Below are 24,601 nucleotides of genomic sequence, written 5' to 3'. Positions count from 1 at the left end.
TTGTACTTTACTTAACCTTATGAGCTGTACTCACCATTGAAGGTCATGACAAACACGCAGATGGAAACAATCCAGGAGACCCGACTGTTGGTCTCTCCAAACTCCTCCATTAGGTCCTGGAGGAAGATGCCGAAGCTCTTGATGGTGCCATAGGTGAAAACCTCCACCAGGAAGAAGGCCACGGCCACCACCCATCCAAAGCCTCCATCAGGGGCCTCTGGGTACACATTGGGCCCCAAGAAACGTGTTCCCTTGACTCCACACAGCGCCATGGCCTGTACAGAGAAATGTTTTAGTGACTGGTGTGGTCAGCAATTTTAAAAATAAATTCATTTTAAAAATGCTTAAAATGTGCATAATTTGACATGGTTGAATGTTAGTGCAAAATATGGTGGTAAAAGTTCAAGTAGTTATGAATCTATTAAGTCATGCAGTGCTTGTTATTGCAGAGACAAAACTGGGACCCGCAGTGAGTAGCTACAAATCAAAGCAATATTTGTGTTTCACTTACAGAAACAACATCTTTTACAGACATACTATATTTATAATATTAAATTCGCCACAGTTTTGCGAGTTCAGCCGCATTATCGACAACTTTAGGTAGAAGACTTGTCGAGTTGATAACTGTCGTCAAATTTAGCTAACAACAAACACTATCGAGCATCACTATCAAGCCTGTTGCTGTGAGGAAGACTGACTCACTCTGCACCCCAAGGGTTCGAGCTGCTCTTCTAGGTTAGATGCGGTAAACCTGCTCCGAGTCTTCAGTTACAGAAATGAGCTGACTTGTAAACTGCTGGCTCACCAGTAGGGTAGCAAATATGCTGATAAGTATATACACCTCTAAGTATACACCTCTTTTCCCTCTTTCTATAGCAGCCTTTTAAATAAAGTGATTATGTGCATCCTTACCAGGCTACTGTTTAATATACAAACACTGTCAGTGCTGTAACCAAAGATGGCAAGGAGGAAAAGGCAGCAGTAGTTGAAGTTCAATCCCCTCTCTCCACAAGGCTGGTCCTAATCAATTATTAATACAAAAGCACATTGTGGGGAATTTGGGTCAAATCAGATGTGTCCAGCATTTTGTGCATCAGAAGCTAATACAGTTTTAGGAGTAGGTCATTAAAATCACCTTTTTGCCCTGCTTCTGGGTAAACTGAGCATTAGGATGGGATGCGTTAAATGTAAAATGTTACACTTTATGTACAATTAGTTTCTGTCAGCCCTTTTGCTTTTCTTTTCAGTAAGCAGGGTAACACAAACTATCTCCATTTTGTGGCTTCACTTTTACTTCTTCAACACAACTGATATTTACTTAAACAAAGCATGGTGTTATTCTGTTTTGGTTTTTTTTAGAATGGACAAAATACATACTTTTCCATGTGCAATACAGTTTGGGGCAATTAATCATCAAACAACTGCCAACACAATTGCTCTATATGGTACTTTGTCATTTTTTAACACTTAATACACCTGTACTTTGTAAAACAGGTGGACATGAATGGTGATTGGCAGTGCAGACTAGGAGGATAAACGTGCATCACCTATATTAATACATGCACAAACAGAATAGCTGCCATGGACAAATGCTCTTACACAGTAATTACTAACACATTCTGAATACTAGTTACACCTGCTCAGCATGCTTAAGTCCCCTAGATTACTATAACTGAGACATAAATTTAGTTGAACTGACTAGCCTTTGCAATAACTCATGTTTAACTACAAATACAACATCTACACTTAAAATAGATCACAGATCACTTGGCACATACAGATTACAGAAGTTTATTATTTATAATGTAACATAACAGAACTAAAAGCAAATAAATAAATGGTTTAAATATTTAATTAGGAGTTGGCAGCTGAAAGTTCTGTTGAAAGTTAGGTAGATGACCTTGAGTTAAGATTACTGTATATTGTTAACTTTATTTCATAACTCACAACAGTTCAATGAATACAAGTACAATCAAATTCAGTGCATCAACAAAGTGGAACAGTGGTCACAGGCTGAAAGCAACAGGGATATGATGGACATTAGGGTTTAAATAGTATAGTTTATGGTGTAGATAAATACTGCTAATTGGCAAACAGTACACAGTTTGGATTTACTTTAAAGTCATTTTCCTTGAAGTGTTTCAAATGTTTCTCTTTGTGTCTACTTTTTGTGTATCCAACAACAAAAACATTTTAAAATAGTTCCATCAAGACCAAGTATTAGCCTATCAAAGTATTATTCAATTAATTTATGTATCAATTTCCTCCAGCTAAATTGCAGAAAAAACATTATAACCCCTCTTCTTGGTTTTGTTATGTAGGTAGCTGTTTAGTTGGAAATCATTGCCTGTTCTGTTACAGGATCCGACTCTCTACACCTTGTTTTTTTAATTATTTAGGACAATTTTTTTTAAATTCTTAAATTTTTTATTACTTAACACACACAAGACACGCGTTGTTCGATTATGTTGCCTTGCCCTGTTAAATACATTGTAAAATAATTAATTGGTTTTAAACAGGATATTTTATTATGTGTATTGTTTAATTAAGAGGGGTGGGAGGGGGTGGTACTATTAAATAGTCGGAGTCCTCGTGCGGCTGACGCAATGCTCTCAGACCAGCGGCGGCTCATGTGGTCAGCGGGCAATGTGACTTTTTAACTACTGCCACACTTTGTAAGTACTTGTACATCGCCTGTTTGAGCCATATATTTAATTCAAGACGCACTGAATATATACAGTTACTTTACTAAAGCAAACGTAGTCGTATACAATTAAATATCTTTTATTTAAGTAGTCTGTCTCACCTGTGTAGCTAGTTTCAGACGGAAACAGTCTTCCTTCGCACGACTGTTGCAGCTCTAATCCCGCTAGTCTCGCGCACTGCATCAATGAAAGACTGGACTTTACTTAGGCCTGCACATACTCACACGTGCATATATCCACAAACACACGCACATGTGGAGACACACACACAAACACCCTCCCTAACAGGCACGGGGGGTTAAAGAGATCTGGTTACAGCTGGTTCTCCCCCCATATCTATGGCAAGCCGTTCTAGCTAGACTAGATATTTATTACTGAAATCTGCAACGTCATTTTGCCTAGTCAAAGCTGCAATTTAAGATGTCTGTAATTACATTTCGACTAGAAAGATTCGAACTACTTTTGCCATTCATGGGAATGGGGTTTCTAATTACAGATTTCTGCAATTCAGTTTCAGATCTGCAGCTGAATTATGACTAGTTGTAATTCCAGTTTCAGATATCTACAGTTTGATTGTGACTAGTCAGAATTCCAGTTCAAGATATCTTTATTTCCCCTCAATTCAAGATATCTAAATTGTCAAATTGTCCTTTTTAGATATCTTAAATTAAGTTTTAACTAGCCAGAATGACATTGTAGATATCTCAGACTTGAATTAGGAGTAGTCATACCGGTAATTTCATTTCAGATATCTATTATCAAGTTATAGATATCAAAATGAATTTTGATTAGATATATATCAAATTGGAGATATATTTAATTTTCATTCTGCCTAGTCAAAATGTAATTACAGATATCTTGAATTAGAGTTTTGACTAGGTGTCATTGCAGATATCTGTAGTTATGTCAAAAGCTAAGGTAAGTGGGAGGCGGAAGTTCGAGTTTTTGACAGGGTTTAACCATAGACTGTATATAAACCAGGGCCGGGCCGCTGGCCCTAAACACTCTATTCGGTTGTTTAGGGCCACAACCGCTAGGGGGGGGCCACAGATCAGTGTGACTTTCTGTGATAATATACACACATTTAGGTAGAGAACAACGCACATACAAAACAAATGACACAAATACACATGAAGAACATAAAATGAAAATATTAACTTTGTGTGTTACACAAGCTCTTCACACTTTGTACGGAGATGACTGACTGGCTGTGTCAACGTGAGTCAGCTGGTTAATGCAGCAAGAACTCGATCTTGCAACTTATTTTTGATGAACCGACTAAAGTTAGACAAATGGCTCCTAAAAGAAAATGTAGGAGTGGCGCTGAAGGGCAGAAAAAGAGAAAATTGGAGATGGAAAAAAAGCACACAGGATAAAGGTATGTGATGTGAATCAGACAACCGTTTTTCTTGCAATATTAATGTTGTGTTTTTGAACGAAATCGAATTAAATAGGACATAGCCACAGTTAATTTTAACCTGGCAGGCTGGATATAAAGTAATTAATGTATTATTAATTTTAGCTGAAATGTTTCATTAGAACAAGCTTGATTTCTTACTATTTGCTTTCTAGTTATGTTAAATGGTATTTTTGTAGATCATATTTGTAGATATTGGACATATTTGGATAATTGGCTCATTTGCATATTTGGATAAAATTGCACTTGTTGTGTGGTTAATAAATAGACCTGGAAGATACATAGCATACCTATGTAATGTCTTCCAGACTATATTTAAGAAATAATAATAATCTAATGTATCATCTTTTCAGGGGCATTATTGAAATATTTTGGAGCAACCTCCGCGGCACCAGGACAATCTACCTCGTCAGCTGACATGACTGCTGCTGAGGGAACATCGTCAGAGACTTCAGGGGCATCTACGCCCTCCGCTGACGAGACTGCAGCTGCAGAGGTCATAACAGAGGTACCACAGCCTTCTACATCCTCCTTCGACGTTACTGTATCTGCTGATACTTTGCAATTGTAAAGTGTTTCATAAAGTCTCAAAATTTAATATATTTTAATAAACATTGTTTTCAAATTTGATTTGTTGATAGTTCATTTGTCCATCTCTGTTGTGTGTGTGTGTGTGTGTGTTCATTCATTATGTGCAGTGTGTGTGATTTGGTGGTTGCGCTGGGGGTGTTTTTGGGCCACAAACAAAATCTCGTTTAGGGCCACCAAAATCCTAGGGCCGGCCCTGATAAAAACAGGGTTTAACGCTACAGCCCGTGCACGACAGGATCTGTCGGCGAGAAATACATAGGATCTACATTTTCAGCTACATCCAGACTATGTCGTAGGTCCTCAAGTGTGTCTGTAGACAAAAAAATGTACAGTTTTGATGAGCCATTATCCAATGGGAAGCCTCACATGAGCAACATCATGCACGACAATTCGGACTAGTCATAATGACGTTTGAGATCTGCAATTGTCATTTAGGATGTGTGATGAGTTGAGTGTCGTTTTCAGTGACATCACATACAGATATCTCTAACTGTCATTTTGACTAGTTAGAATGACGTTACAAGTCATAATGTAATTATGACTATGTGGGGTGCAGAGTTAACCCAAACAGACCTTACATAATTTCAGTGCCTGTTTAGGGTGGCTGTCCTACATTCTGCAGTGGCAGAGGTACTTCTATTCGCCCATTGCTGTCCAAATCAGCAACTCCACAACCTCCCCACACCTAAATATTTGACCACTGTCTGATTAGTGAAATTACAGAAACCTCTCTAATGTGACCTTCGCCTCGCATAAACTCTTTGAATGCACATTTAAAATATAGACTTAATTTTCTGTCAGTTTTTGTTTCATCCTCATCCATAACTGCTGTTATTATCTCAGTATTTAGACTTGATGAAGAAGTGGCTGGTCATCTGCTGTTAAATATAAAGCCAATCAGTGAATGGTACTGATTACTACTATATTAATATTGTCAGTATCTGATATTACTCATCAAAACAATAAAACAGTTCACACTGTCCAATAGGACCATACATGTGGTAATATATAAACTTTAGGACAATTTGAGATATATTTCAGTTAATCATTTTTCAAAGATCTAACATTATGATTTGTATCAGTACTAATTAATGTATTTTTGAATAAGAAGTATATACACATCATCAGCAAATCACTTTTGTTTCGGGCTAAACTAAACGGAAGCTGGTAGGATCACACCACACCCGTCAAGTTAACATATATAGTCTTATCTGTGGCAAGCTATTTTAGTTAACAGAGTTGTGTTTTCATAGCCTAAAAAAGTATAGAGTGGGTATTTAAATTCTACAAAAATGTTTTTTGTGGGAACGATTGCACTGCAGGTCCAAAAATAAGATATTTACTATTTTCTTTATTTATATGGTGCGAGCAGAAGTAGTAGGAGTGTTTCACATTTTGTGACACCCTTCCCACTCCCTCACTGTCATATTATACTATATTAATCATATAACTTTGTATTTATTTATTATGTATTTTTTGCTGACTTTTGCATTGTATTGTATACAGTCATATTTACAGTATGTTGGTATGTTAGGTTGCTCATGGTTAAAATAACAGAGCATGCCAGCTAAGGTTTAAATGAAACCTATGTAACCCTTTGCAGATTTTGACCCAAAATGGCAGAGGGTTTCACCCTGTTGCTGTCTGGGATGCTGATGTGTGGTCTGCTGCTCCACATGGTGTCCCAACATGGAGCCGGTGTTGAAAAGCCTAGTAAGAAGCCCAATTTCATCATTATACTGGCAGATGATATAGGCTGGGGTGACCTGGATGCTAACCAGCCTGAAGAGAAGGGTAACAACACACCTTACCTCAACCTGATGGCCGAGCAAGGACTAAGGTAGAGAACTTATTAATTGATCTGTTATGTAGCACTAAATTCCATGTCATATTATTAAAGTCTGATGTAAATCCTATTACCTAACCGCTTTCATATCATAGTAACCAGGGCCTGTATTTTAAGTGAAAGCATAAAGGTAATGAAAGGTGATTATGTTTGGAGCGATGTTGGTATTTTTGTTGAATGAGACTGCACAGGAAAGGTTATATATGGTCGCCTGAGTATGAATGACAGGATATCTTCCATAATCTCTCACTCTGTGACATTCACTTCCAATTGCCAACAAGGTAAAGTGTAATTTCGCCTTGAAATCTCCTTACTTTTTCCAGATTGACAGACTTCCATTCTCCTGCCTCAACGTGTTCCCCATCCCGTGCTGCCATCCTGACAGGCCGCTATGGCCTAAGAAATGGGGTGACTCATAACTTTGCTGTGGGCTCTGTGGCCGGTCTACCTCTGTCTGAAGTCACCTTGCCACAGCTACTGCAGAAGGTGGGATATTACACCGCTATGATCGGGAAATGGCATCTCGGCCACAATGGACCATATGGGCCAACTAACAGAGGTAAGTAAGAGCTTGACATTTATACCCCAAAACCCCTGGGGTCTCAACTAAACACACATACAGGCAGAGACCAGGTAGGAATTTACAAACAGGTGTGTGAATTTTGGATAGAATTCATCCCTCATCTTTTCAGCCTAAAGCATAAAGTTTGCTCTCAAAAAACACCACACTTCTCAACGCCTAAATTGAGAAGGTTTTGGGTATGAACATTTCTTTGTCTACAAGAATGGACAAATCAAAATTTAAGAGCAAAGCAACCTCCTTCCTATCTACTGTAAGCTATGTTTAGCTTCTGTCGCCTCTTTGGTATCTTTTGCTAAACGTACAGTACAGAAAAACAACCTTTTTTAAACATACAGGTAAGATTAAATAAAGTCATCTCAAACCTCAGTAAACCCTGTAACGAAAGTGGCTTCTACAACCGCAAGCTATAATGCAAGCTATATAATGTTTTATAGAGGAGCGAGATTTACATAAGAACACAGGGTATATGTGTTACATACTGTGTGTGTGTACATATATATATTTATATATATATATATATATATATATATATATATATATATATATATATATATATATATATATATATATATATATATATATACACACACACAACTGACAAACCCAAAATATAAAACTACTCAAAGGTTACAGTCTAGCCTTGAGGATCTACAAAATGGCATCAGTAACAGAAGAACTGCTGAGAAGCCAATACAGTGTAACGTGCAGGCATTTATTTAACATCTGAAGGATTAGATTATAAAAATGCAAAAATATTTGTATATGCCACATAAAGCAATGAGATATGAGCTAACACACACACGTTTCCATTGCACAACACACACCGTGTCTTTCCAGGTCAATGTTGTGGCGTCAGTCAGTTTTTCTGGGACATTCCAGCCACATCGAGTGTGTGAGCGAATCCATTGGCCTCACTGCAGGGAACAGACTACACACAACACAACTCCCTGCAGCTGTGTCTTGTGAGACGACAGGCTTGCTCCTGACTTTTCGCCTACAGCTGACTCAACACCCACCCCCCACTACAACTTACCCATCAGCCCCCCCCTCAGCCCACTACTACCCCTACTAGACAGACTTCCTTTCTTGGGTGGAAGCCTGCCTCCTCCACCTCACCTCAGACAGCCTCAGCCTGTGAATTGCATTATATTTGTATGCTTGTGCAACAACATACCAACAGGTGATACACACTTTTGCATCTTTATGGCATTGGACCACTGGCCAAGCTTTCCTCCAGTATGCTGTACTTGACCTTGTGTTCAGACAATTCCCAGTTCATATACAGCACTGGAGATGTACAGCTGGTGCAAAGGAAAAAGCACTTGCACACCACCGCAGGGACTAGGGTTTGAGCTCCAGTTGCTGTGCTTCCAGCTTGGGTGGGAAGTTGGTGAGGGATCATGGCTGGGTCACTGCAGTAGTGACTAGGTTTTTGTGATCTCAGTGGGATGGTCTCAGTAAAGTTCTTCGTATAAGATGCTGTTTGGCACAGCTCCAGGGTGTGATTTCATTTTTCCACCAGGAGTAAGACAAAGTGATATCACAGAAAAATTGTTTCTTAGTAAGCGACATGTCATCTCTTGTTAATCTCTTGTTCTTGCCAATACAAGAACACAAAAACGGGTTTATAAGCTTTAATGCCTGGAAACTGGGATCAGTTAGACCACACTGTCGTTCGGAGACACAGAGGTCTTTTATGGTAAGATAATTTTGAACCAAAAGTAAACGCCAAAGAAAAAGCCGAACAGTGGCTACATCAAAAAATTCAGCAAATAGTAAAAATGTCTTGCTTCTTATTTAATTCTTACTTCCACTTACTAATAAGTGTGCCTCAAGTTAAGATTATTTTGTCAAAATACTCTTTCCAAGCTCAAGAAAGAGTTCCATGCTCAATTTCTTACTTGTTTCTATGGTAACAGCAATTAATTACAGTTGTATTAATGAATATTTGCACCATGTTTATTGTCTCTTGGGCAGGTTTTGACTACTACTTAGGTATTCCTTACAGTAACGACATGGGCTGTACTGACGTACCTGGATATAATTTGCCACATTGCCTTCCCTGTGACTCATCAGGAACTGAAGTGATCAGGTATAACTCTGTGCTCCTACTTAAACATATATGACACTAGATAAGACCTAGAGTTGTACGTATGGTAAATAGAATCAACTGCTTCCTTTCTGACCAGGCCACACCCTGCCTCCCTTCACCTCCCTAACTAATTCCAAACCCTGTAACCACTTGACAGCCTCATTCACACAAACATACACACATACCATTTATTGTGTTATTATGCTCTATTATTCTCATGGTCTAGACTGAAGAGAAGTGTACATGGAGGCTGTTATTCCAAAGTGGGCCTTCCTCTGGTTGAAAACAGCAGTATTGTGGAGCAGCCGCTTGACCTGTGGACACTAACAGAACAATACAAATCCGCTGCAACCAGGATTATACGCAATGCAAGGTACAATACACAAAGTACAATAAGAAATTTATATTATGCTGTTGATAGGTGTGTTATGGAACAAACCATTTATACAACACAACAACACTTTACAAATCATCCTCTCTTTCTCATATTTGACAACTGCATTTCATTGTGCATTCCTGTATTGTATAATAACAATAAAGCTGAACCTTTATGTGCATATAATGACACTGTAAATCACAAGGTTCCACTGATTCAATTTCTTCATATGAGATTAAAAAACAGCATGCTAGATGTAGCTGTTAATCGTCACACACAACTGTGTGGCCTAAAAACCTGACTTTCTGTTTGAATTCCCTGTATTAGATGTTGACAGGCTACTACATTGCTAATATACTGTGAATGAAGAGGTCCTCGTGCTTTAGGGGCACGAGGAAAGCAAAGCTTTTACTGAGCCTAATTATGCACCAAACAGGCCCTTATTGCATATAGAGTATGCTTCTCTTTTGTGTCAGTATGTTGTCCACTGACTCAGCAGCCAGTGAAACCCAGTCTGTCAAGTGTGTTTGTATCTTTCGCTATAGACAGTGTATGAGGGGGAAACTTCAATTCAGTTTTATTTATATAGCGCCAATTCATAGCAGAAGTTATGTCATTGCACTTTTCCTATAAAGCAGGTCTAGACTGTACTCTTTATAATATTATTTACAGAGAACCAACAATTCCCAACATGAGCAAGCACTTGGCGACAGTGGCAAGAAAAAACTTTTAAGAGGCAGAAACCTTGAGCAGAACCAGACTCAGGGTGGGATAAAATGATGGAGGCTATGATAATGCAAGAAAAAGTCAAGGTCAGTAATCCCCTAAGTCTAAGGAGTCAAGCTTCATACTCCATTATCTTGTGCAGCACTCCAGTAAAGAGAGTCTGGTCTGTTACTGTTTCTATATGTTATGATCTCTCAGTCAGAATCCCCTGGTTTATTACTGCTTGGAGTCTTGTTTTGTCATGGTTTGAGGGTTCATGTATGTTATTTCCTGTTTTATTTCGCAATATTCTCATTCCCTCATGTGTCTTGTGGTTTTACTTCCTCTCTGTTTGCTTTTCCGCTATTTTTAAGTATCTGATCTGTTTCACCTGTGTCTTGTTGTCGTTCCTACCTGAGTTTATTGAAGTCTGTGTGTTTCCTTTGTTCAATGTTAGATTGTCATTGTAACCTGTCAAGCCTTACAGCCTTTCCTAGTGTTTCTTGTGGTTTTGGAGTCTTACTGTGTTTCCTGGACTTTGCTTGCTGCCCATGGGATTTGTTTGCCCTTTTGGAGTGCTTTCCTGATTTTGACCACTGCCTGCCAGAAATCTGTGTAAGCCTTTTGTGTTCTCATTAAAATCACTGAACTGCACCTGCTCTGCCTCTTAGTCTGCGTTTGGATCCTATTCCCTGTTTCTCCTGCTTGACACTAACTAGGACATGTTTTGTTTTTGCCAGTGTGCAGCTGTTATCAGTGTAGAAATCTGAGCAGTGTTTCATCATGTCAGATTATTATCTGAAGACAAATGGTAAATGGACTGCATTTATATATCGCCTTTCTAGTCTTCTGACCACTCAAAGTGCTTTACACTACATGTCAACGTTCACCCTAGATCAGTTTATCTGGATCCTATTTGCCTGATGGTGTATTAATAACAGGGTAATCTGCCAATACAGTAATGTAATATAACACAATTAACCCTTCATTACGTACTGCCTTTGAGAGGCTTGATTTTTGAGGTGTTGATTCTACTATATTTTGTGGTGTTTAACTAGTTTGTAAAACAATGTAACAACTTGTCAACAACTAAATGCACATGTCACTGATATACAAACAGGCATATTAACTCTAACTGCATTGTCTGTATATAGTCCAGACAGAACATAGGAGCTTTGTAAATTTGCCTACATGCAGATGAGAATGCTGATAATAATACAATACAGAAAGTGTGTGTGTGTGTGTGTGTGTGTGTGTGTGTGTGTATTTTAGTGCTGGAAGGACAGGAGGAGGGCAGTAAACTCAAGGCAGGCCTTCATGCTATAGTACAGGGTCATCTGAACTAGTGCAGCGGTTATCAGTCATGTGCCATCAAGAACATACAGTATGCAGGCTTTCATTCAGTGAAGTCATTTAAAGTGACTAATGCTGTGTTCCAGATGTCATAAAGTTGAAAAGTCCATTCTTACAAAGAAAAATGAAACGGCAACATGGACTTTAAAGTAGGAAATATGCTTCAGTGTGCACATTCATACCCAGTGACTGCCATACAGTATTGTTTCCAACATGATTATATCCACAAAATATACATACTTTAAATCAATCAAAATACTGCAAAAAGTACTTAAACCTAAACACGTACCTTTGTTTTTAAAGAATATATGTATTGCATTTTTTATTTACAACATAGAACAAAACAGCTCAGACAGGACATGAGAAAAAAAAACGAGTAGGTAAGAATAAGAAAAAATAAATAAAAAAAGTGGGCATTATATCCATCCCCCAACCCTCGGCACACCCTACAACAGAGAAAGGCAGTCAAATAAAAAAAAAATAGAAACAAATAGCAAGGTTACAGGAAAACTCATTTTGCAGTAGGAAAGGTAGAGACAGGCTAAGCCTGATAGTATGGAAGATGACAGTGTAGGTCACATATGTTTTAAGTAAGGGTCCCATACTGAGTGAAGCATACATGCGATGTATTCATTGGGAATATACTCATAAGATTGTGCCAAGACTTTTGTTGGCACTGCATCCTTGATCCAAAAGAGCAAAATATTCTTCCTAGTGGCAAAAATCAATAGATTGAATAACCTCATGTGTTTGATATTTGTAATATGACCATCTGGAAGACCAAGAAGGAGGTACATAGGGTCTAACTCAGAACAGAGTCAGGCAGAGTCAGGCAGTCAGGGATGTCGTCCCCCTCAAATCACCTACTGCACCCGTGCTTATGTTACTACGACAAGTCAAAAAGAAATCTGCACTTTCGGGACAATAGTGGCATGTGTTTGGAAACCAGTGTGTGATCATATACATTGTTGATCAAGAGCATGTCCTATCTTTTTGCTTAAACATGAATCTGCTTGTGAGCAAAAATTGATCAAAACAAGCATTTGTCAGAATAAGTTGTCTGACATAGTGTCACCTCATTAATTGTTTTCGCAGGGAGCGGAGACAGCCCTATCTTCTCTACATAGCGTTGGCTCACATGCATGTTCCCCTGGCCCCTTCGCTCCCTCCAGATGCTTCTGCTACGACCTGTCGCACAGCTGACGGCAAAGTATACACTGCCAGCCTGCAAGAGATGGACAGCCTGGTGGGGGCGGTAAAGAGCGCTTCTGATGACACAGACAAAGACAATACTCTTATCTGGTTCACTGGTTAGTCAGCTGGATGGATTACGTCTGTTCTTCCACACTACCAGTGTAATTGTTATCCTTAATCAGTCTTATGTGTGTGTGCGTGTGTGTGTGTGTGTTGTGTCTAGGTGACAACGGTCCTTGGGAACAGAAGTGCCAGTACGCAGGAAGGGTAGGGCCTTTCGTGGGAAAGTGGCAGACCAGCAGAGGTATAATAAGTAAATTTCTGAGAAATTAGAAACTCCTTCCGTGCATGCTTTATGAGGGGGATTGATGTGTTCATTTACATGATAGTGGCTAGAGCTACTGTGCATTTTATCGCTGTGAATACTCATATTCCTAAAGTCATCTTTTGCATGTGTGTTAGGTGGAGGCTCAGCTAAGCGGACCACCTGGGAGGGAGGTCACAGGGTGCCAACAGTAGCTTATTGGCCCGGGAGGATCCCTGCAAACACCACCAGCTTTGCCCTGCTCAGGTTCTTCCAGTTTACCAATAAGCAGAGACTACTTTAAATCCCTCAAATACTTTAATAGATCTTGTGTTGACTTTATAGGCCCTATGTGTACATAAGGACTCAGTATTAACTAGATGTGATGGGTCCAACCCTGTTTACTGAGGCTTTGGTCTAGTTCACTAGGCAGGAAGATACATTCAGAGATATTTTTAGCCATGCTAGCGGCATGGCTCTAAGAATGGTAATGTTGATCAGTTGGTCCTCCACTTTGGTCCAGACTGAAATATCTCAATAACTACTGCATTTTTGGCTTTTACTGAAATATCTTGGCAACTGTTTGATGGAATGCCATGAAATTTGGTACAGATATTCATGATGCCCAGAGGATGAATCCTAATGGCTTTGGTGATTCTGTGACATTTAATCTAGCACCACCAGCAGGTCAAGGTTTTCACTTATCACTTAAGTGAAATATCTCAAATTTGGCACAAATTTTTGTATTGACATTTATGGTTTCCAGACAATTAATCCAAATTACTTTGGTGATCCCCTGACTTTCTGAGGTTGGGTGGATTGCCATGAAATTTGGTACAGACATTCATGCCCCTTTCAGGATAAATTGTAATCATTTCATCTTTTCATCTAGTGCCAGCTGTCAAGATTTTAATGTGTCCAATCCTTTGGTTCTGACAAAATATCTGCAAAACTAATGACAATCCCATCAACCTCAGCTGTACTTTATGTTTAATGCTAATTAGCAAGAGTTAGCATGCTAACCATTCAAAGATGGCTAACACGATAAACATTTTACCTGCTAAACATCAGCATGTTAGCATTATCATCATTAGCATGGCTGTAGATCATGCTAGCGTAGTCTTGTTTGCATAGAAATAAATGTTACTGTATGGGATTTTCCTCTCCTTTCATCCTCTTCTTTCTTCCCTCTTCTTGTTATCAGTTTTATCAAGCTCCCACGTGTAAGTTTATCAAACACCACTATCTTAACAGAGCAAAAAGAAAAAAAAACCCTAACCAAAATCAAATACGGTCCTCTCTTCTCTTTATGCTCTTGCAGTGGTATGGACATCTTCCCAACCCTTCTGTCCCTGGCAGGGGTAACTCCCCCCTCAGACAGACGATATGATGGCATTGACACCACAAATATCCTCCTGCATGGTGAACAGACTGGTCATGAGGTACTAACTGGTTTTTGTTGTCAATCTTACTTTGGTTTATATAAATAATTTCCCCTGTATTGTCAGTGGGGGTTGTGCATTGGGATGTTGTTGCAGACATTAATTCTTCCTTCTTGTAGTTTCTCTTCCACCCTAACAGTGGTGCTGCAGGGAAGTTTGGTGACCTGCAGACAGTTCGAACAGGGAAACACAAAGCTTTCTACATCACAGGTACGACTCTAATACAGGTTATGTGTCTACAGTGCAAAAAACACACTACATCACAGTCAGACATATTACAGATGTAATGTTATTGAACTGTTTGTCAGCGAAATGACAAAATGTGCTTCTCTAACAGTGATGATGTGATTATTAACATATGTCTGCAGTGCTGCTTGTTATGCTCTGCCACAATGGTGGATGATATGCACGACATTATGTCAGCATGGTGGTACCAGACTAGTGTCCTGTCTGTTTGTCTGTGCCAATGTATTTTATGAGTATAACTCAAAAGGCTTCATGATAGCTGCTTCATTCTTATAGTGAAGCATCATGCTGCTGCTGATCTAAGTTTTAAATGAAGTAAATGTTTTCAAAGTACTATAGTAGTTATTTAGGATATTAAGGATATTATCATGTTACAGTTTATCACAAAATGACCTTAATCTTAGGTGTAGCTATTGGAACTGTAATTTTGCAGGTTTTCTCACAAATTTCATATTTGTTCTTTTTTTCTAAACCCAACACATCTTCATAAACCACAGGTAATCTCAGGCTCCGTCACTTAGTATACATATACGGTAATATTACATGTTTCTGAGTTGTGTTTAATTTTGTCAAGAGAAAAGTTTAACCATTTTAGTGTGAATTGTGAAAAAGAAATACACATATCCTTGTTCCTTTGCAGGTGCAGCTGAGGCATGTGGTGGTGCAGCAGGAAGGCAGCAGCTCCATGACCTGCCACTGATATTTGATCTGGAGCGTGACGAGGCTGAGGAAACGCCCCTAGAGGTCGAGACATCTGAATACCAGGCGGTAGCAGAGAGCATTGCACGCAGGAGGGAGGAGTTATTATGGGACATTGCCACTGACAAGTCTGTGTCCACAGCAGACTACAGCACAGATGAATCAGCAGCGCCCTGCTGTGACCCTAGCCAGGCTGTTTGCCGCTGCCACCCGCTGGGCTGAGGGTGGGAAATCACCCACACAAACACTCACATAACAGGCTGCAAGAGAAGCACGCAGATGTAAGCAAACAGATGTGGAGACAAATATCTCCTTTCGATGTGCTCAGCTGTTTGTAGAATGTGTTGTTTGGGAGGTTCAATGTCCAGATGGAGATGCGCAAACAAGCAGAGAGAGCAAAGAGATGCAGGCGGCTGAACTTTGGCCAGCTGGTATTGTGAGGTCAATAATTTGGAGAAAATAAGATCAATCAGACAGTAAAGACATGCTACAATTTATCAATCAATTTGTTGCAGTGTAATTCAACATATGAAAGTTTCAGGAAATAAACCTGAACCTCTAAAATGTGTAAAACTTAGCTTTATTATTTTGTTGTATATTTGATGAGATTTAATACAGGATTTAAACATCAGCAATGTAAATTGTTTGTTGGGTTTTTTTAAATCAAAACTACAACATGCAGAGGTTGAATCACTTTTCAGCTTTAATGAGTCTCGGGTGTAGATGTCCAGTATCAATGCAGCGTAAGGGTGTCCTAACAGTGCCACCTTTTGGCAAATCAAATGGTATTACCATGTTACTTATTACAACAGTACTATATATAAATGTTATATATACATTATACACACAGTAAAAATCCTCAATATATATTTACGCACGGTAAGCCTATGCGTTGATGTGTAATACTTAAAACATTTAACAAAAGAATATTCAATGCATCTAAGTTAAAATGACTGACTTACATGTTAACATACTGTATTCAGCATCATGTAGTAAATAAAAAGGGCTTCAGGATATCAATTCAAGGACCTGTAACTTTGTCATGTACAGCTCACCATCAAGTGTTTCACATTTAGCTGTTGACTGCTCCTCCCACAGAGCTTCCAGATATATTATCAGGTTACATTTGTGACTGCGCAGGTTTTTAGTCTCATCTATCGCTACCATAATTAGTATGACAGCTGCATCTGCAAGTCATATAATACTTTACTGCATGTATCATGATTTAAATAGTGTATCGCACTTTAAACATCTTTTCCTTCTTGAGTGAACTACTGCTCCTCTTTCCTGAGGTGTGACACATTTAATGCCCATTGATAAGCTCCCAAATTCCTGAGGCCTGATTGACAAAAATGCCCTTATGATAGATTTTCTTTTAAGTGACAGAAAACAAGACATGATCTTAAGAGATTTTGCTTATTTCATCATATTGTTGTCTGGTTGCTCTTGGCTTTAGAAGCTGCTAAAATGACCTTTCCGGCGACTTCTTAGCATCTCTCTACAACAGCTGCAGGCCTGCCTGTTGTCTCTTCTACTACCTTGGTATATTCAGTCTTCCCTGCTGGACCAACCACATGCTCATCTGGTTGCTACCATGATGATATTGTGCAACAATATCACTGTTATTATTATTTAAAAAAAAGAAAGAAAGATTAACACTGTTTGTTAATGGCGTAATATGGGAGTTAACAGTGGGACTCTTTGACAGTCTTCAAATCTAAGACCTTAAGATGTTCTGAATGTGGTTTTTTTTTGTGTGTTTTTTTTAAACGAGTGGGACCTTCCACTCTTTTAGTGTTTTGTTGTTGTTTTATTCTTTACAAAAAGTGAGAGGGGCACAGGATACAGAAACACCTGGAAGTAACATTCTGGCAAGATTTGACCCTAGGCCAGCAGGGGTACATGTGGGAGGGTGGGGGTGCCACAATGTCTCAGCACAGGAATATTTTTGTCCACCGTCCCTGCGTGAAACAAGTGAGTATGATTGTTATGCAGGGATTGGATGTTTCATTGGCGGGGGACGGGGTTTGGTCAGTTACTCTGGTTGCCAAATGGAGGAAACTCATTCTCGTCATCCAGACAGACGGGGCCCTCAGCGAACTCGTGCTCTGGGATGACTTCGCCCTTCTGCGCTCCACCATCCTCAGAGTAACCTGGGAAGAGAAGGGAGGAGGAAAAGAAGGTTTTTGTAGCCCATTTCTGCTGATAGCAATCCTCATCTCCATGTGGTTTTAATTTGAAAGTAATAGCAATAACCTCTTGTTTATTAAAACAGATATAGAGCAATTATATGGTAAAACATGCTTTTTAAAAGTACTAAAAGTACATTTTTTCTGCATTGATGCTTATATCACATCTGTCAGAGATAAGAATTGAGAAGTTCTGAGATAAAACTAAGAAAATAATTCTTGTATAACTTTGTCAAAAATGACTTAAGAGCACTTTTGTTTAGGATTTTAGTTTTAAGTATTTCTGATATTATTTGCATATGAAGTGTTTTAACTTAAAGCAAAAGAGCTCCATGTTTAAATCAGGTTTCAGGAGTTGCATAACAGCAGTGGAGGCCATAGTTAAAACATCACACATATAGTGTAAGAGCTAGAACAATGTAGTGTACAATAGGGTTTAGGGAGTAACTGTTAAGTATCCAGTTAAGAAGTCTAGTTGAAAATCTTGGAAAGGTTTTCATCAGTTTATGATACTGTACCCATGAGAGTGGTGGAGGAGGGTGGGGTTGAAGAGAGAGCAACAGTGGCAGCGTATGATTGGCTGGCTGGTTGGGGAGCGTCATCCTCTGGTTTCTCCTCTTCCTTTTGTTCCACCTGCTCCTCACTGGAGTCAAACAGCCTGTACGAACAGAGCAGACAAAGACTTCACAACATCATAGCACCCAACTTGCTGTAATAAAACCAGCACAAACCAATGTTACATTTTAAAGCAAAAAATACACCAGCTGAAGTCACAAAGCGACTTCCAATGACAAAATGGATTACCATTGAGAAAAGTGTCCCATCCTCACTAATTAAGATAGATTTGCCTTATTTGTATAATTTTTTTGAATTATTAATTATGGATAATTTAAAATGACCATAAAAATAACTTGAAAATGAATGACAACCACCCCTCAGTGAAACATATTTCTAGTAAAATAATTTTAGTATTTTAATTAACAAATTTCTGTATAATAAGGACCTTTAGCCAAGTAGGTAAACACGTCTGTGCTGTGTACAGTTTACTTGTCATGTCAAACATGTCCAACACTTTAGGTACCTTTAATTTTTTACAGCTAACAGTAAATGTTTTGAAACTCCAACATAGTCTAAAGTTGATTTAGGGGTACCTAACAAAATCATTGTACCTTTTAAGTTACGGCACATGGTTTACATGCAGACATTTATGTATGATGCAGCCCACTAAGACACACCTGTGTTTTTGGACCAGGACGCACTCGCCTCCATCCTGCGGATCCACATTATAAATGTAGAGAAACCCGTCTGAGGACGCCACCAGCAGGCGAGGGAGCTTCTGAATCCTGACAAACAAAAAAACACACACACACTAGATGTGAATGAACCTACACATAAATACACCTCTTAAAAAACACATCCCTTTTTTGTCGCTCTGCCTTACGTAGCCAGGGCGCAGATGTTCTTCAGGCCGAACATGTTGAGTCGTACTGTGGCGAAGGCTCTGTCCTGGTGCATCATGTCGGACACCTGGGTGGGCAAGTAGGTGCTGGCTGCTGTGAACATTTTGCCCACATATGCTGACCATGTAGGAGACACCTCCTCTTGACTGGAAGGAAACAACATGGGTCATGGTTAAAGGTGGAAAGATGGAGACATTTGGATTCTGAATTATACATATTATACGAATTATACATATTAAGCCATTTAGTTGAATTTTAAAAGGAACACTACTGGATTGCTTTACATCATAAATACAGCAGCGGGTGCTGGTCATGCAAACAGTACTGAGGTTCAGAAGACAATAGGGAAATCACTTCCAATACAGAGAAATGTAAGTTGCATTGGACAAAAGCATCTGCCAAATTAATATAATATTATATAATGTTAATCCTCAAAAGGAAAACATAAAAAGACCCCTTTGACAGAAAATGATTTATTTTGATCTGGATGAAAGTACCAGCAATACTACTGGTGAGGCATACAGACTGCCACTCACTACCATTGTTTACAGTTGGTATATTATTGTACAATTTACACATTGTATGTCAATTCATTCATTATTTGACCTACAGAGAAGAACTCACTGGCTTTACACCTTAAGTAGAAACAAACTGTGTGTGTGCGCTTACCTGGGGCTGTGCTGCTCCAGTTTAAAGATATGAACTGTCTCAGTGTTGCTTGAGGCACACAGGAACTGTGCATCCGCACTGAAGGACAATGAACTGATGCTAACATATCTGAAACACACAGACGGAAAAGGACGAAGCGGTCAAAATTAGGTATACGTTTTTATTGAAAACTAAAAATGTGCATGAAAACAGCCTCTCCAGTGTGTCTGAGTCTAATGTTTCAACTATTCAGCTACTCACATTGCTGTCTTAATCACTGATACTCATTGACACTGGAAGCTGCATAGCGCATCCACAACCAAGTACCTTTGGCAACGGAGCAGCTGGAGTAAAGTGTCTTACTCACCTAAACACTAACAGTTGAGTAATAGGAGAGTCATTTGAACTGCTAACCTTCCTGTCAAGCATCCTTTGTTTAATCTCTGTCATACAACCACCGTGAACCATTTTGTCCACTGTCTATCCACAGTTTGCTTGTAAATAGTTTCTGATTGTCTACATGGTGAAAAACAAAATAATATGAGTAATAACCTTTTCATCCCTCTGCGGAATTCAAACAGTCTCTGTCCTTCAGGAATGCTGAACACTCTGATAACGGTGCCCTGTAGAGGAGAAAGTGGTCAGACAGAGGCTGGTGGATGATAAAACAGAAGGAGGGATAAAAAGGAATCAAGTCTTTACCTTCTCAGAAGCACTGGCCAGTTTGGTGCCAGAGGCATTGAAGGTGAGGGCTGCCAGGGGACTGTCATGGGCTTGGATCAGCGTCAGAGTGCTCTAAAGGGGCAAACAAACGCTTTCTAATGACATCAGCACTGACACTGGGCTGCTTGTTCCCATGAGGGTTTTCATGAGACATGACAACAGTTGGTGAGGGCTGCCAGGGGACTGTCATGGGCTTGGATCAGCGTCAGAGTGCTCTAAAGGGGCAAACAAACGCTTTCTAATGACATCAGCACTGACACTGGGCTGCTTGTTCCCATGAGGGTTTTCATGAGACATGACAACAGCTGGAGTTTTTCCTTTGTTGCTATGTTAGAGTTTAATGCGGCCTCACCAGGTTGTTTGCATCATAGACAGTGATCTCTCCGATGGTGGCACTGCCAGGGTACGCCAGGTAAGAGTTACTGTGGTTGACAGAGAGAGCACAAAGACCTACAAGGGAGTACAGAGGCTAATTTAGTTTCCTGTCTTTTTTTCCCCCTTGTTTTTCTTTTACTGTCTTTTTTTCTTCAACACACCTATTAGACCAATCTTGCCAGTTGCTTTACACTGGAGCTATCTGTCTGGGTCTAGTATTTGTCTCGTATAGTCCTGCTGGACTAATGAAAACTCCAAAATCAAACAAGCAATGCATGTTCTGTTCAACACTGATGTTTGCTCACTGTGTAAGACTACATTAGTACTGTGCAACAAGGCAGGTAGCTTTAAAGCAACGCTATGTACATTTTGAAAGAAGAAATAACATTCTTCATCTTTAAAGTTGAGTTCATAAGAAATAAAATGGACTGTACAAACTGTGGTTTTTCTGCTACAGCCTTTCTTGGTCTGGTATGACCAGTAGCTTCTGGTGGCTAATGTTAGCAAACTTTAGATTTATATTGTTCTACAACTGACATTACTGAGTCAGTTTGCTGACTTTGACTCTTCTCTGCTTGTGTTACTGTTACACTATGTGTGATAGCATTTACCATTGTCCTGTAAATGCCACTTGTGGCCACAGTGGCTTCTATTCAGCAAAAGTTACATAGTATGTGAAGTAATTAACAAGAATTTGCTCAGAGTCTAAAGGAATTAATGTGCACACTGTTTCTATGGTCTATATATACTGTAGATGTCTGTGTAACAGACTGAGTGTACCTGAGAGGTTGGTGGGTGTGTTGAGCAGGGTCTTGAGTAGTTTCATGTCTTTGATATTGTGGATGTAGATCGACTCCTCCAGGCACACCACCAGCCGCTGAGGTAACAGTGACACGGTAAGTGACAGTGAGAACAAAAAATACATATATATGATAGCACAAACCAGAAGCAACAACTTTGAGGATTACAGGTATGGAAAGATCTGTTTCCTGGTCTTACCTGTCGGTTGAGCCTGACGGAGAGGATGTTGTTGGAGTAGCTGTAGTTACAAATCTCTGTACCTTTCTTGAAGTGGTAGACGTTCATTCGCCGTGGCATGGACAGACTGACCACCACCACCAGACTGCTGGAGAACAGCCGCTCCACTATATAGACATCTGGACACTCTACTGGGAAAAAAGAAACACCTTGGATACGGATTGCATGCTTTTACTCAGAAAAGCAATGGAGGCTTCAGTGTAAGCTCATATCACCAGTGCATGTACAGAATATTCATAAAGCCAAATACAGCACATTCTGCTGTTGTCAGTTCCTATACAATTTCCTGCACTTAGTGCTATCAGAGAAACTGCCGGTCCCCAGACAAAGAGAACATTATTGAGCGCAAACTGACTCTAAACTTTCTCTTTCGTTGTTGTTATTGAGGATTAGAAAATTGAGCATTCCTGTGTTCACCTACTGTATGCAGCAGAGCAAACATGTTGCAGCCTGTCTGAGCTGTTGTATGACTAAGGTGGACCTGACCACAGCTCACTCTGCTCCTATGTCACCTTAGGGAGGGGATGCTGGTGTGTCACAGTGTACTTACTGTATGTATGACTGGATTGTTTTGGTTTGTTTTTTTTAAATAAGCCCACAAACATGCATATTGTGCATTGAAGATGTGGCTGTGCATGGGGAGCTGTCACGTGACATTATATACTTCCTGTAATTTGAACTCTTTTTAAGACTACAGCAGAGAGGAAAGCTCGGTGTCCCTCTTACCTCCCTCATGGATGCAGTCCAGCTTGTCCACAGCAGTGACTGAGAAGAGCCGGTAGCCAGTCTTGGTGCCCACTGACAGAGAACTACAATTAAGAAAAACACGCACACAAACACAGAACATCTTACCAGCCACATCCACCATTGTTATAAGTTTAAAAATACCTTAATTACAGTGATAAAAAAAAAAATTATACTGAAACAGTTCCACATGAAATCTGATTTCATGTGGAACTGTTTTTATTTGCTGTCACACAGATAACACACGCACACACAATTACAACATAGGTTTTCAACATTTCGATGCACATAAAGTCTACTGTTGTCACAGTAAAATAATCCCAGAAACCTTTTTTTGTTTGTTTATTACTACAGATTAGTGAATAGATTTGGTTAAAAGGAATAGCTTGCTATTGAAAAGCATAGGATTATCCATGCACACACACTATGTACAATCGCTAGTATAGTACTGCACAAAACGGGGGGAAATCTATGTAATGGATGCTACAGTATATGGCTCTATGATTGTTAGTGTCCATCAAGGAAATAGTGCAGGATCAGTGTGATAATAGCATGAGGATGCATGAGGAGGCTGTTACCAGGCCAGGTCCAGGCATTCCAGGAAGTGCTTGGTAGCCATATGTGACATGATTTCTCCCTAACTATCTTATCTTTTTTTTAGACAACACAGCCATAACGCAGCTTCCATTAAAATCTGTTATCTGCCCCCAAACAAGCTTATCTTAGCACGGCTGAAGTTGAAAAGAACACGATGACAAAGAGATAAGAAGGCCCGGTGGACTGTTTGGGCACCTGGTTAGTTTTACAATCAAGAGGCGCAGGAGATGTTTGTGTAAGGGGACAACACGTGTAACTGAAGAAGTCAGTGAGTTGACCCTCTAATAATCCCTAAGCATGGGACAGCGGACACCTACAGCACAGCTGTAAGTGGTCAAAATTATTGGGTAGTCAAAAAACGACACAGGAACTTCTGCTTGTAAAGCTGCTTTCAATAATGTTGCTATAACCTCAGAAAATACCACATTTACTGTTAAATGTTAATTATTAACGTGTAGTAACGTATGTTAATTGGTGTCATGAATCAAGGAGGAGGTAAGCAGGAAACTTGAATGAGACACTATAGAATAGGCCTGGACAATCAGTTGTATTAAGCTGTGTCTTGTTACACAACAGCCAGAGGTTTGGTTACTAACTGTCTCGTTTAATGTGCAACAGGCCTTGAAGATTAACACAGTGGCCTACTTCACTTTGCTGGTAGGGACTAATCTAGAAGTTTTAATGAGGCACACCGAAGCTTGTAGTTTCATTTTAGGACGCACAAACACAACTGCCTGGTTGTTGCCAAGTGAAATAAAATAAACTATGTAAATACGACTGAAAACAATGATGCAACAGTCAGGTGCATCAAGCAGGTTGAGTTCATGCTGGGCCCAGCCCGCAGGTCGCTTACGTGGTGTCCTGGTTAAACGAGGCGCAGATGAAGCCTCGGTGCACTACGGGGCCGTCCGGTACGTCCTGGGACTCCATCCGAGCCACCAAATTCCCTCTTCTCTCGCTCGCCGAGGTCGGAGGCCCTGGGCTCGGGTCGATCCCCGCCGGAACCCGCTTCCCCTCCTCCGCTCCCCGACTCCGAGCGCCACGCTCACACTCTTCAGGGAGAGGAATGTCCGGGCGGGCTCGCTCAGATGGCACACATCACACACCGAGTGAACTATACCTAAATCTAAAAGATCAACGATGACACCTCCTTAATGAGCCCTTTCACTCTGGTCAGTCGACACTGTTGTTATTGTGTTATCAACTTCCAATATCCACACAGCAAAACAAAAACAGCTGATGGGTGGATGCGTCACTCCGAGGGCCATCGCGAT

General features: G+C 39.9%; 3 protein-coding genes across 7 annotated transcripts in view; 1 reads left to right on the top strand and 2 right to left on the bottom strand.

The window, feature by feature from the left end:
* The window catches only part of LOC122868118 (monocarboxylate transporter 7-like), an 8,222-nt gene extending 4,365 nt beyond the window's left edge, over positions 1–3,857 (bottom strand). The window contains exons 1-3 of one of the 2 annotated variants that reach the window (XM_044179768.1): positions 2,807–3,857; positions 913–1,020; positions 35–275 (exon numbers count right to left, since the gene is read on the bottom strand). In XM_044179768.1, the coding sequence (XP_044035703.1) occupies positions 35–272 (238 nt within the window). In that variant the 5' untranslated portion in view covers positions 273–275; positions 913–1,020; positions 2,807–3,857. The remainder of the gene's footprint in view (positions 1–34; positions 276–912; positions 1,021–2,806) is intronic. The other variant, XM_044179767.1, reaches the window with a different exon arrangement.
* On the top strand, positions 2,567–16,573 carry arsg (arylsulfatase G). 3 transcript variants are annotated; one of them, XM_044179773.1, is made up of 13 exons: positions 2,592–2,675; positions 3,881–4,083; positions 4,476–4,630; positions 6,317–6,553; positions 6,883–7,118; positions 9,120–9,234; positions 9,461–9,607; positions 12,764–12,978; positions 13,086–13,166; positions 13,325–13,433; positions 14,488–14,608; positions 14,728–14,818; positions 15,495–16,573. In XM_044179773.1, the coding sequence occupies exons 4-13, from the start codon at positions 6,330–6,332 to the stop codon at positions 15,773–15,775; spliced, it is 1,620 nt and encodes a 539-aa protein (XP_044035708.1). In that variant the 5' UTR covers positions 2,592–2,675; positions 3,881–4,083; positions 4,476–4,630; positions 6,317–6,329; the 3' UTR covers positions 15,776–16,573. The 3 variants fall into 3 exon arrangements, with proteins under 3 accessions (XP_044035707.1, XP_044035708.1, XP_044035709.1); XM_044179774.1 differs by lacking the exon at positions 3,881–4,083 and having other exon boundaries at positions 2,659–2,675; XM_044179772.1 differs by lacking the exons at positions 3,881–4,083; positions 4,476–4,630 and having other exon boundaries at positions 2,567–2,675.
* On the bottom strand, positions 16,239–24,601 carry LOC122868122 (WD repeat domain phosphoinositide-interacting protein 1-like). Of its 2 annotated transcripts, none has more exons than XM_044179776.1 (12): positions 24,181–24,601; positions 22,713–22,795; positions 21,948–22,117; positions 21,729–21,825; positions 20,926–21,023; positions 20,553–20,645; positions 20,403–20,473; positions 19,872–19,979; positions 19,184–19,348; positions 18,978–19,085; positions 18,261–18,400; positions 16,239–17,706 (listed from the first exon to the last, which is right to left on the bottom strand). In XM_044179776.1, exons 1-12 carry the CDS (start codon positions 24,255–24,257, stop codon positions 17,585–17,587), a joined length of 1,332 nt encoding a protein of 443 aa, XP_044035711.1. In that variant the 5' UTR covers positions 24,258–24,601; the 3' UTR covers positions 16,239–17,584. The 2 variants fall into 2 exon arrangements, with proteins under 2 accessions (XP_044035711.1, XP_044035712.1); XM_044179777.1 differs by having other exon boundaries at positions 21,948–22,114.

The sequence above is a fragment of the Siniperca chuatsi genome, linkage group LG20, assembly GCF_020085105.1.
Source record: "Siniperca chuatsi isolate FFG_IHB_CAS linkage group LG20, ASM2008510v1, whole genome shotgun sequence".
NCBI lineage: Eukaryota > Metazoa > Chordata > Actinopteri > Centrarchiformes > Sinipercidae > Siniperca > Siniperca chuatsi.
The sequence above is the reverse complement of the archived record's forward strand: the minus strand, read 5'-3'. Positions and strand labels throughout refer to the sequence as shown.

What these genes read in the sequence shown, in the direction of transcription:
- arsg (XM_044179772.1), top strand. Translation starts at nt 6,330, where the DNA reads ATGGCAGAGGGTTTCACCCTGTTGCTGTCTGGGATGCTGATGTGTGGT. An exon ending in ACCAGCTTTGCCCTGCTCAG is followed by an intron (nt 13,434 to 14,487) that starts GTTCTTCCAGTT and finishes ATGCTCTTGCAG; the next exon opens with TGGTATGGACATCTTCCCAA. An exon ending in CAAAGCTTTCTACATCACAG is followed by an intron (nt 14,819 to 15,494) that starts GTACGACTCTAA and finishes GTTCCTTTGCAG; the next exon opens with GTGCAGCTGAGGCATGTGGT.
- LOC122868122 (XM_044179776.1), bottom strand. Translation starts at nt 24,257, where the DNA reads ATGGAGTCCCAGGACGTACCGGACGGCCCCGTAGTGCACCGAGGCTTC. An exon ending in TCTATGATGCAAACAACCTG is followed by an intron (nt 20,646 to 20,925) that starts GTGAGGCCGCAT and finishes TTGCCCCTTTAG; the next exon opens with AGCACTCTGACGCTGATCCA. An exon ending in GTCCTGGTCCAAAAACACAG is followed by an intron (nt 18,401 to 18,977) that starts GTGTGTCTTAGT and finishes CTGTTCGTACAG; the next exon opens with GCTGTTTGACTCCAGTGAGG.